The sequence below is a fragment of the Pongo abelii genome, chromosome 2 (genome assembly GCF_028885655.2).
Source record: "Pongo abelii isolate AG06213 chromosome 2, NHGRI_mPonAbe1-v2.0_pri, whole genome shotgun sequence".
Lineage (NCBI taxonomy): Eukaryota > Metazoa > Chordata > Mammalia > Primates > Hominidae > Pongo > Pongo abelii.
The window spans coordinates 121,930,879-121,942,862 of record NC_085928.1 but is presented as its reverse complement, the minus strand read 5'-3'; the positions used below and the strand labels follow the sequence as shown (position 1 = coordinate 121,942,862).

Below are 11,984 nucleotides of genomic sequence, written 5' to 3'. Positions count from 1 at the left end.
GACTTGGTTCCAAAGTAGTGAGGAAGGGTAGGAGGAGTAACTGCACAGTAGAGAAAACTGGCAAGCACTACCTTAGAGAGGTAATCAAGGTTAATATAATCAGTGATGTCATTTTGACAGCATGTACCCTTGATTCTATGTGATGAGAACAGCCAGTCACCTTGTGGTCTTCCTCCTAAACACCCAAAACCCCGGTCTAACCGTGAGAAAAACATTGGCCAAACCCAAATTGAGGCACATTCCACCAAATATCTGAGGAGTAACTCTTCAAAACTGTCAAGGTCATCAAAAACAAGGAGAATCTGAGAAACTGCCACAGCCAAAAATAGCCTAAGACGACATCATGAATAAATGCAATGTGGTGTCCTGGACAGGATCCTGGAACAAAAAAAAAAAAAAAAAGGACATTGAAAGCTGGTAAATGTGAATAAAATGTGTAGTTTAGTGAGTGATAGTGCACCAATCAAACTGGTTTCTTAGATGTGATCAACGTACCATAGTAAAATAATTAAGATGTTCACAATAGGAGAAACTAGGTGAGGAGACAGGAACTCTAGGTGTCATCTTTGCAACTTTTCTGCACAACTACAACTATTCTAAAATAAAAGGCGTTTCTTTTTAAACGGGAATCCTCAACAGCGCCTCTCTCATGGGGTTGCAAGAAATCAATGAGATAGTACAGACCAAGTGCAGGGCTCAGTGCTTAGCACATAAATGTCAGATGTGGCTATTGTAATCTTATGTAACACTGAGGGACAAAAGCTCTGACACCTCGGTGTTTTAATTAGAATAAGCAAAGGACAGAGGCGCGTACGTCCCACCGCGTCCGCCCTGCGAACTTCCAGAGGTTCCAGCCAGAGTACGTCCGGCCGGAGGCGGGGCACGGAGGGGACGTCGGCGTGGGGCGGGGCCAGCAGCAGTTCCCACGCCGGCGCTCCAGGCGCGGCAGGTTGCCGCCCCCGGAAGTAGTGGGTACCGGGACGCCGTGAGGCGGAAGCTGTGTATGGCGGGAGGCTGTGGCGGTCCCTTGGTGGGGAAGCTGTTGCTGTTGCTAGACGACGGGAACTAGCTCTCGTCACTTCCTCAGCCCGCCGTCTGCCCACTCCTCTAGCCGGAACCTGGGGGCCCGGAGCACAGAGTTGTCCTCGGAGGTCCAGGACAGCGGCCAGCCCGGCGGCGGGAGTCAGGGCCACGCCACCTGCAGGGAAGAACCCGAGCCAAAGCGGGAAGATGGCTGCAGACAAGCCTGCAGGTAGGGCGCCAATATCCCGAGCGACGAGACGGCGGGACGTGCGGGGCCGGGCGGACCCTGAACTCGGAGGCGGCGGGGCCCGGGGTGGGGACTCCCGGGCGACTTGAATTTGGGCGTGCATTTCTTTACCCCATCCTCTGTCTCGGCTGTCGCTAACATGAGTCTTCGGGCCCCGGGTCCAATAGTTGTTTTACTCAAGTGCACTATGAAGTCGCCACTGGCCGCCTTTGCCCTGCTCTTCAGAATAACTCCGGCCCAAAAAGCTTAAATGTATTTTGCCGCTTCGCAGAATTTTCCGCTTCTTCGTGGGAAAAGCAGACAAGAGAAAGTCACCCTGGAGCACACATCTGCCTATAATATCGCATGGCTGAGGCTGGGATTCACCTGGGCTGTTTTGACCACATGTGGCTTCCTCTGGTCATTGACTCCTGTGAAATTAACTTTGTAAAAAACACTTTTTTTTTTCTTGATAGAGACGGGCGGGGGTCTCGCTATGTTGCCCAGGCTGATCTCGAACTTCTGGGCCCAAGCGATCCTTCTGCCTTGGCCTCTCAGAGTAAACCACTTATTTAAATAGGCATAAAATCCCGTTGTCTCTCTACAGTCTGTGCTCCTAAAATCTTGCGTTTGGTACCTAATTGCTCTAGTTCCTCGAAATTACTTAATCTCGATGGTTTTCTTTATGGATTATTGCTCCCATCCCTAGAATCTTCCACATTAAGGAATATAAAATTATTTCCTGACCATGTCAGGAATGTTTTCCGCAAGAAATTAATATTCTTTGTGGCATCCAGGTTTTATTGGAAAGAACTTAAGTGACAGGATTTAAAAGTGATGGAACTTAAAATTTTTACAGTGAATTTAATTTAAAATTAAAGAAAAACTCAGTGTGCTGTGGATTTTAGTAGGTTCTGATCACAATAACTGACAAATGAACTTCACTTGGAAATTAAAGTAAGCCAATTCTATTTTAGGTACAGAGGAATAAAAATCATTAGAGGATCTCTTCAATAATCTAAGAAGAAAAACAACAGAACAAAGGCCTTGAGAGGGTATAAGGAATGTGCTGTGAAATTTTGGATAGGTTGGTCAGGGAAGGCCTCTGGTGAGATGATATTTGAGCAGAGATATGAAAGAAGTGAGGGAATGAGCCGTATGAAATGAGGAAAGGTGGATGAGGGAGAGACTATTAGGAAAACGGCATGGCCTGTCCAAGGCTGGACCAGGGGACCAACATCTTCCTCCTTATTTTAGAATAGTGTCTGTGTTCCCCACATTTACCATTCCTACTTGCTCATACCATTGCGCTTGCCCGAAATCACCCTTTTAGACCTAAAGCCCATCCAGTTTTCACATCCTCAGTCATAAAGCCTTCTACTTGTTCATTTATTCATTCGCAAAGATTGAGTGTTGAATAATGGATATGACACACTCCCTGCCTTTGAAGACCTGCTGTTCAGTCTGTTGGAGGAGACACACATATCCTAGTTGCACTCCTGTTTGATAAGAGCTGTGTGGTGTGTGTAGTTGAAGAATAAGGTCCACAGTGATTAGGGGACTGTTTTTTTCATTGGTTTAAGTTTATAGGCCATATTGAAGGAAACTTCCTACTTCAATATAAGATTAAATTTGTATAAAATAGATGAGTGTTTAGTGTAGCTCCTTTGAATCGCTGCTCATCTCCATCTCAATTGCTGTGTTTCTGGCCTTTATCTTTTAATATGATCTATGTCGCATTGAGTATTCTTCTCACTGGTGTTTGTCTCTTGTCTCTTCCTATCCCATCCATTTTCCTCACTGTCGCCCCCCCCTTTTTTTATGTCCTAAGACATTCATTGAATCCTGTCATTCCCCTTCCGATAAAGTTTCTGAGACTACATGCTTTGGGCATCAAGTCATCATTCTTTTAATTTAATTTTTATTATATTTTCTTTCTCCTTTTAAGTCCTCACTGTTTTTGTTTTTTTTTTTTTGATACGGAGTCTCGCTCTGTTGCCCAGGCTGGAGTGCAGTGGTGCGATATCGGCTCGCTGCAAGCTCTGCCTCCCGGGTTCACGCCATTCTCCTGCCTCAGCCTCCCGAGTAGCTGGGACTACAGGCGCCCGCCACCACGCCCTGCTAATTTTTTTGTATTTTTTAGTAGAGACAGGGTTTCACCGTGTTAGCCAGGATGGTCTCGATTTCCTGACCTTGTGATCCGCCTGCCTCGCCCTCCCAAAGTGCTGGAATTACAGGCGTGAGCCACTGCGCCCTGCCGTCCTCACTGTAATGTGGTTTGTGAGCATCTTCAAAATCTATTTCCAGCTGGTTTTTCTGTATCAATCCACCCAGCTCTTCACATCATAAATTACTGTTGTAAAGCATTGTGTTTTTTGAGCTTCTGAGCCGTAGGGTCCTTTCTCTTCTCCGTCTGGTGAACACTATTCATTCAAAGTCTGTCTTACATGCTGCTTCCTCTCTGAGCTCATGAGGTCAGGATATTTGTCACAGAGGGTCTTGTGTGTGTGTTCTTCATCAGGTAAGAAAAAAGGGTCATGAAAGGACTTAAGGTGAGTGATCTGATCACACTGACTGTTGTAGGTGGTGGATTTAAATGAAGTAAGATAGGAAGCCTAGAGACCACCTAAGATGAGTTAATGTTGTGATATTAACTTATTCAGTAAATATTCACCAATGGCCTGTTTTGCCAGGTACTACTTTAGGAACTGGGCAGGAACAAAACAAAGTCTGTGTTCTGGAGCTTATGTACTATGAAGGACAGATAAGCATGTAAACAAAATGAAAAATAAGATGATTTCAAGTTGTGGTAGATACTCTGAAGAAGGCCGAGTGCGGTGGCTCACACCTGTAATCCCAGCATTTTGGGAGGCTGAGGGGGGCGGATCACCTGAGGTCAGGAGTTCAAAACCAGCCTGACCAACATGGTGAAACCCCATCTCTACTAAAAATACAAAAATTAGCCGGGCATGCTGGCGCACACCTGTAATCCCAGCTAGTCGGGAGGCTGGGGCAGGAGAATTGCTTGAACCCGGGAGGCAGAGGTTGCAGCGACCCGAGATCGCGCCACTGCACTCCAGGCTGGGTGACAGAGTGAGACTCCATCTCAAAAAAAATAAATAATACTCAAGAAAAAAATGAGTAAGAAAGGCTGTCTGCAGTTGCTCACACCTGTAATCCTAGCACTTTGGGAGGCTGAAGTGGGAGGATTGCCTGAGGCCAGGAGTTTGAGACCAGCCTGGGCAGCATAAGTGAAACCCTGACTCTAATAAATGAAAAGCCAGATATCGTGGTGTGTGCCTATAGTCTCAGCTCCTAGGGAGGCTGAGGTGGGAGGATTGCTTGTACCTAGGAGTTCAAGGCTGCAGTGAGCTTTGATCACGCCACTGTCTGGGCAACAGAATGAGACCCTCTCTCAAAAAAATAAAAGGCCGGACGTGGTGGCTCACGCCTGTAATCCCAGCACTTTGGGAGGCTGAGGTGGCAGATCATGAGGTCAGGAGATCGAGACCATCCTGGCTAACACAGTGAAACCCTGTCTCTACTAAAAATACAAAAAAATTAGCAGGGCCTGCTGGCGGGCACCTGTGGCTCCCGCCTGTAATCCCAGGACTTTGGGAGGCCGAAGTGAGTGGATTACCTGAGGTCAGGAGTTCGATACCAGGCTGGCCAACATGGTGAAACCCTGTCTTGACTAAAAATACAAAAATTAGCTGGTCGTGGTGGCAGACGCCTGTATTCCCAGCTACTCGGGAGGCTGAAGCAGGAGAATCACTTGAACCCAGGTGGCAGAGGTTGCAGTGAGCCAAGATCGTGTCATTGCCCTCCAGCCTGGGCAACAAGAGCAAAACACCATCTCAAAAAAAAAAAAAAAAAAATTAAGAGAATAGAGGATGACTGAAGGCCTTGTTTTTCAGATAGATTAGAGAAAGGCTTTCTTAGAGTTGACATTTAAACAGAAACCCTAAGGATAAAGAGCCAGCTGTGTTGGGAAGAATGATCCAGGTAAGAGGAGCAACGAATGTACAAAGGTACAGAACCCTTGCTTGGAAAATGTTTAAAGAACATCAAGCAGACCCCTTGAATACAAGCTCCCTGAAGATAGAGACTTTTGTCTGTGTTAGTCATGTTCTAGCTCTAGTCCCTAGAACAATATCTGACAAATAAGAGACACTCAACACATAATTTAAGGCTGGGCATAGATGCTCACACCTGTGGGAGGCTGAGGTGGGAGAATCGCTTGAGGCCAGGAGTTCAAGACCAGCCTAGGCAACATAGCCAGACTTGTCTCCATAAAAAATAAAAAAATTAGCTAGGCATGGTAGCGTGACCCTGAAGTCCTAGCTACTCCAGAGTCTGAGATGAGAGGATGGCTTGAGCCCAGGAGTTCAAGGTTGCAGTGAGCTATAATTGTGCCACTGTACTGTAGCCTAGGTGACAGTGAAACCCTATCTCAAACAGAAAACAAAACAAAAAAGCCAATACACACATAATTTATAGCATAGTGAGCAAAGGCAACATGGCAAGAGATAAAGTCACAGTTGTATCAGGAGTTGGTGTATGTGGGCGTTATAGGCCATGGAGGGAGTTTGAATTCATTTTAACTAATGGGAAGCGAGTGGAAGTTTTCAGTAAGGGCATGATGGTGTGATCTGATTTATATTTAACTGATCCGGGTAAGGAATGGTAAGAGTTAAGAATAGGGCGTTTGAAATCAGATAGTTTAGGTTCATCCTAGCTGTACTACTTGGTATTTGTGTGACATTGGGCAAATTTCAAGAAGCCTTTTTTTTAAGCTTCAGCTTTCCTGCGTGTAGAATGAGAATGATGAAAGTATCTACCTCACAGGTGTGGTAACAGGTTAAATGATATAATCTCAGGCCCTGAGTTTTTTGGGTTTTTTGTTTTGTTTTGAGACAGGGTCTCACTCTTTCACCCATGTTGGTGTGCAGTGGCACCATCATAGCTCACTGCAGCCATGAACTCCTGGGCTTAAGCAGTCCTCTTGCCTTAGCCTCTTGAGTAGTTAGGACTACGGGGGTATACTACCATATCCAGATTTTTATTTATTTTATTTTTTTTATTTTTTTTTGAGACAGAGTCTCGCTCTGTTGCCCAGGCTGGAGTGCAGTGGTGCAGTCTCGGCTCACTGCAAGCTCCGCCTCCCGGGTTCACACCATTCTCCTGCCTTAGCCTCCCAAGTGGCTGGGACTATAGGCGCCCACCACCATGCCTGGCTAATTTTTTTGTATTTTTAATAGAGACGGGGTTTCACCATGTTAGCCAGGATGGTCTTGATCTCCTGACCTCGTGATCCGCCCACCTCGGCCTCCCAAAGTGCTGGGATTATAGGCGTGAGCTACCATGCCCAGCCCGTACCCAGATAATTTTTAAATGTTTTGTAGACATGGGGTGTTGCTACTTTGCCTAGGCTGGTCTTGAACTCCTGGCCTCAAGCGATCCTCCTATCAGTTCTTGGTGTTTTCTAAATGCTGACTAATACTACTTTAGTGTAGTGGTAGGATGGAGAGGAGAGGCAAATGGGAAAAATGTTTAAAGATTAAAATTGGCAGATCTTGATGACTGATTAGAAAGCCGTGTGCCTTGGAAAAGGGTATTAATTGAGCCTCAGTTTCCACATTCATAAAATGGGGATCCTAATAGCTTTCAGTTGTATTTGCTTCACGGGGTTTTTAGCTTGTAAGGTTCACCCGAGGTAAGTTGTATGTTTTAGCCCACATCCTCTGGGAAGCAGAACTCAATGAAGGTGCTACCTTTTTATTTGAAAGATACAAACCCGGCCTAGTGAAAGTGAGGGAGAGAAGAACGTAAGGCAGAGGAAGACACAGTAGGTTACATCCCTGGCTACTGCTTCACTTTGAGCTGTGAAGAGACATAGCAGGTCACTTGTGTGTGAGAGTCTTCTGGAGGGATTTTCAGGAGAAACTTCAGAGAGAAGGGAGGGATGATTTATCTGTCTAGCTTCCTCCCATTTTCGGTTGCCAGTTGGTTAGGACTCACCCCATGGGGAACTAATTTACCTGTGCTTCTGTGTTGCATGCTTTCCCAGTGATGTATCACCCAGCTGATCCCACACCGTGAATTGTATTTCAACCAAAACCTACAGGGAGGAGTGTCTTAGGGTGTAGGTAGGTGCACCAACCAAAAACAAAGGAAGGTTCACAAGGTTTGTGTCTCTATATAACATGGAAAAGTAATATGAAACCAGTGTCATTCTTGACTAAGGAAATAAATACCAACAGTGTTTTAGGATTTTTTTTTTTTTTGGTGCTCTTTAGGGTTATTTGAAAAGAGAAAGTAGCTGGAGTTAGGACACGAAATCCCAGATTTGAAGTTATCTGAGAATTTGCACTAGGAAGATGGTGATGGTAGTCTCAATAAGAAAAGATTGATAACATTATGAAGAAGGGAAAAACAGAACCAGATGAGTAATAAGAAATCAAGACAAGAGTACTTTATGATGTTGGTCAGGCATGGTGGCTCACGCCTGTAATCCCAGCACTTTGGGAGGCTGAAGTGGGCAGATCACCTGAGGTCAGGAGTTCGAGACCAGCCTGGCCAACATGGCGAAACCTCGTCTCTACCAAAAATATAAAAAATTAGCCAGGTGTGGTGGCATGCACCAGTAGTCCCAGCCACTCAGAAGGCTGAGGTAGGAGAATCGGCATGAACCCGGGAGGTGGAATTTTCAGTGAACCGAGATCACGCCACTGTACTCCAGCCTGGGCAATAGAGTGAGACTGTCTCTCAAAAAAAAAAAAAAGAAAAGAAATTTTAAGCCAGGACGACCAGAAAAACTGTAGGAAGAACGAACAAATGAGACTATTTTAAGTCAAGACTATTTTTATTTAGGCCGGGCACTGTGGCTCATGCCTGTAATCCCAACACTTTGGGAGGCCGAGGCGGGTGGATCACCTGAGGTCAGGAGTTCAAGACCAGCCTGGACAACATGGTGAAACCCCGTCTCTACTAAAAATACAAAAATTAGCTGGGCGTGGTGGTGTGCCTGTAGTCCCAGCTACTCTGGAAGCTGAGGCAGGAGAAGCACTTTAACCCGGAAGGCAGAGGTTGCAGTGAGCCTAGATGGTGCCACTGCACTCCAGCCTGGGCGACAGAGCAAGACGCCGTCTCAAAAAAACTCTATAAAACCAAATGTAATCCCAGCACTTTGGGAGGCTGGCGGGCGGATCATAAGGTCAGGAGATCGAGACCATCCTGACTAACATGGCGAAACCCCGTCTTTACTAAAAATACAAAAAAAAAAATTAGCCGGGTTTGGTGGCGGGCACCTGTAGTCCCAGCTACTCGGGAGGCTGAGGCAGGAGAATGGCGTGAACCCAGGAGGTGGAGGTTGCAGTGAGCCAAGATTGCGCCACTGCACTCCAGCCTGGGGGACAGAGCAAGACTCCGTCTCAAAAAAAAAAAAAAAAAACCCCAAATGTGTAAGTTTTCCATACCTACCTACCTAGTTTCTCTTTCCAGCGAACTAGTACCAAGTTTGCCATTCTTCCACACTTTTTCTATTCCTACACAAGTTCATAGACGTAAAATACATATTTTAAGTCATCTATATATAATATACAGAGATGAGTTAAGTATACTACAGCAACACTGTCCTGCTATTTGCTTTCTTCAAGGTCCAGTGAGGAATCTGTGCATTATTTGTTTTTTGTTTTTTTTAAGATGGAGTCTCCCTCTGTTGCCCAGATTGGAGTACAGTGGCGGGATATCAGCCCACTACAACCCCCGCTTCTTGGATTCAAGTGATTCTCCTGCCTCAGCCTCCCAAGTTGCTGGGACTACAGGTGCATGCCACCATGCCTGGCTAGTTTTTTTGTATTTTTAGTAGAGAAGGGGTTTCACCATGTTGGCCAGGCTGGTCTCTAACTCTTGACCTTGTGATCCACCTGCCTCAGCCTCCCAAAGTGCTGGGATTACAGGCATGAGCCACCGCGCCCGGCCTTATTTGGTATTTTTCCAACTTTTTATTATGAATGATTTCAAACACCTAAAAAATTTAAAAAATAAAGTGAATATCTATATATCTACTCCCTAGTTCAGCAATTGTTATATTTTACCATATTTGCTTCCTCTATCACTAGCTATGACTTTTTTTTTTTTTTTTTGTGAGATGGAATCTCACTCTGTTGCCCAGGCTGGAGTGCAGTGGTACGATCTTTGCTCACTGCAACCTCCACCTCCCAAGTTCAAGCGATTCTCTTGCCTCAGCCTCCCGAGTAGCTGGGCTTACAAGCACACGCTACCACAGCCAGCTATTTTTTTTTTTTTTTTTTTGAGATGGAATCTCACTCTGTTGCCCAGGCTGGAGTACAGTGGTGTGATCTCAGCTCACTGCAACCTCTGCCTCCTGGGTTCAAGTGATTCTCCTGCCTCAGCCTCCTGTGTAGCTGGGACTACAGGTGTGTGCCAGCACGCCTGGCTAATTTTTTGTATTTTTAGTAGAGACGGGGTTTCACCGTGTTAGCCAGGATGGTCTCGATCTCCTGACCTCGTGATCCACCCGCCTCGACCTCCCAAAGTGCTGGGATTACAGACGTGAGCCACTGTGCCTGGCCATGCCCAGCTAATTTTTGTATTTTTAGTAGAGACGTGGTTTGACCATGTTGGCCAGAGCTTAAGTGATCTGCCCCCCTTGACCTCCCAAAGTGCCGATGTGAGCCAACACGCCCGGCTCTAGCTATGACTTTTAATGTTGAATCATTTCAAAATAGGTTATAAACATCATAACACTTCATCTCTAAATATTTCAACATGCATTTCTTAAAAATAGGGACATTCACCTATGTAACCACAATACCATTGTCATAGTTTAGACAATTCATGTTTTAATATATTAAAAATTTCCTGCCAGCCAGGCGCGGCGCCTCACACCTGTAATCCCAGCACTTTGGGAGTCTGAGGTGGGAGGATCAGTTGAGTTCAGGAGTTAGAGACCAGCGTAGGTAACATGGTGAAACCCTGTCTCTACCAAAAATGTAAAAAATTAGTGGTGGCGCACGCCTGTAGTCCCACCTACAAGGGAAGGTGAGGTGGGAGGATCACTTGAGCCTGGGAGGCAGAGGTTGCAGTAAGCCAAGATAACACCACTGCACTCCAACCTGGGTGACTGAGTGAGACCCTGTCACCAAAAAAAAAAAAAAGCCAATTTCCCACCAGGCATGGTGGTTCATACCTATAAATCCTAGCACTTTGGGAGGCCGAGGTGGGTGGATTGCTTGAACCTAGGAGTTCAAGACCAGCCTGGGCACCATGGTAAAACCCTGTCTCTACAAAAAATACAGAAAGTTAGCTGGGTGTGGTGACATGCGCCTGTAGTCCCAGCTATGGCTATACTTTTAAAATTTATTTGTAGGCACAGGGTCCCAATATATTGCCCAGGCTGGTCTCAAACTCTTGGGCTGAAGGAATCCTCCCAGCTTGGTCTCCCAAAGTGCTGGGATTACAGGTGTAAGCCACTGCACCCAGCTTTATCTCCTGTATTTTCTTAAACTCTAACTTATTACAGGCTTGATTAGACATAGGTTCAACATATTTTTGAGAAATTTTGTAGGTGATGATATATACTTTATTTTCTGTATAAAGTACATAATGTCAGGTTATCCAGTATTAGTGATGCTAAATTTGATCAATTTGAGGTGCTGACAGGAACATCTTTTTCCATTTTCAGTTAGAGGTAATTTATGGAGTAATTGGCATTTCGTAAATATCCACTGTTGTTGATTCTTTCCTCAATCAGTTGTATTATTGGGGGTTACAAAATGATTTTTACCTAGTTCTATTGTAGTTTCTACCTTTGTTAGTGAATGTTCTTCTTTAAAGAGTAGCTCTCCTGGGCTGGGTACAGTGACTCATGCCTATAATCCTAGCACTTTGGGAGGCCAAGGTAGGCAGATCGCTTGAGCCCAGGAGTTCAAGAACAGCCTGGGCAACATGAGAGCCCGTCTCTACAAAAAGATTGAAAAAACTTAGTTGGTGTACTACTGCATGCCTGTAGTCCCGGCTACTTGGGAGGCTGAGGTAGGAGGTCACTGGAGCCCGGGAAGTCGAGGCTGCAGTGAGCCGTGATCACACCACCGCACTCTAGCCTGGGCTACAAAGTGAGACCCTGTCTCAAAAACAACAACAACAAAAAAGAATAGCTTTCCCATATTGACTGTTAGTCTTCCCAGAAAGCCATGTTAAATGCTAAAAGCTTAATTCATTATTTTCAATTACCAGTTTTCAGAACAAGGAATTGATGTGGTAGTGACCTATGTTTGATATTTAAAGTGGTTTTTTTTTCTTTTTAAAATTTAATTAATTTTTTTGAGGCAGGGTCTCACTCTGTTGCCCAGGCTGGAGTACAGGGGTATGATCTTGGCTCACCGCAGCCTTGACCTCCCGGGTTCAAGTGATCCTCCCACCCCAACCTCCCAAGTAGCTGGGACTACAGGTGCATGCCACCACACCTGGCCAGTTTTTCTATTTTTTTGTAGAGACAGGGTTTTGCCATGTATCCCAGGCTGGTCTCAAACTCCTGGACTCAAGCAAGCCTCCTACCTCGACTGCCCAAATTTGCTGGGATTACAGGCGTGAGTAAGTGTTTTTAATATTAGAATTTAGAGTAATACATTGGTCTTTTTTTTTTTTTCCAGACAGGGTCTCACTCTGTCACCCAGGCTGGAGTGCAGTGGCATGAGCACTGCTCACTGCA

The 11,984-nt window shown here is 45.5% G+C and overlaps 1 protein-coding gene across 6 annotated transcripts in view; it reads left to right on the top strand.

Annotated features, from left to right (window-relative positions):
• Window positions 1-906: 906 nt before the first annotated feature.
• CNOT10 (CCR4-NOT transcription complex subunit 10) overlaps window positions 907-11,984 on the top strand; it is a 90,220-nt gene continuing 79,142 nt past the window's right edge. For 2 of the 6 annotated variants that reach the window (XM_003776292.4, XM_002813958.5), the window contains exon 1: window positions 907-1,252. In XM_003776292.4, the coding sequence (XP_003776340.2) occupies window positions 1,231-1,252 (22 nt within the window). In that variant the 5' untranslated portion in view covers window positions 907-1,230. The remainder of the gene's footprint in view (window positions 1,253-11,984) is intronic. The other 4 variants (XM_063722155.1, XM_063722154.1, XM_063722156.1 and 1 more) reach the window with 3 other exon arrangements.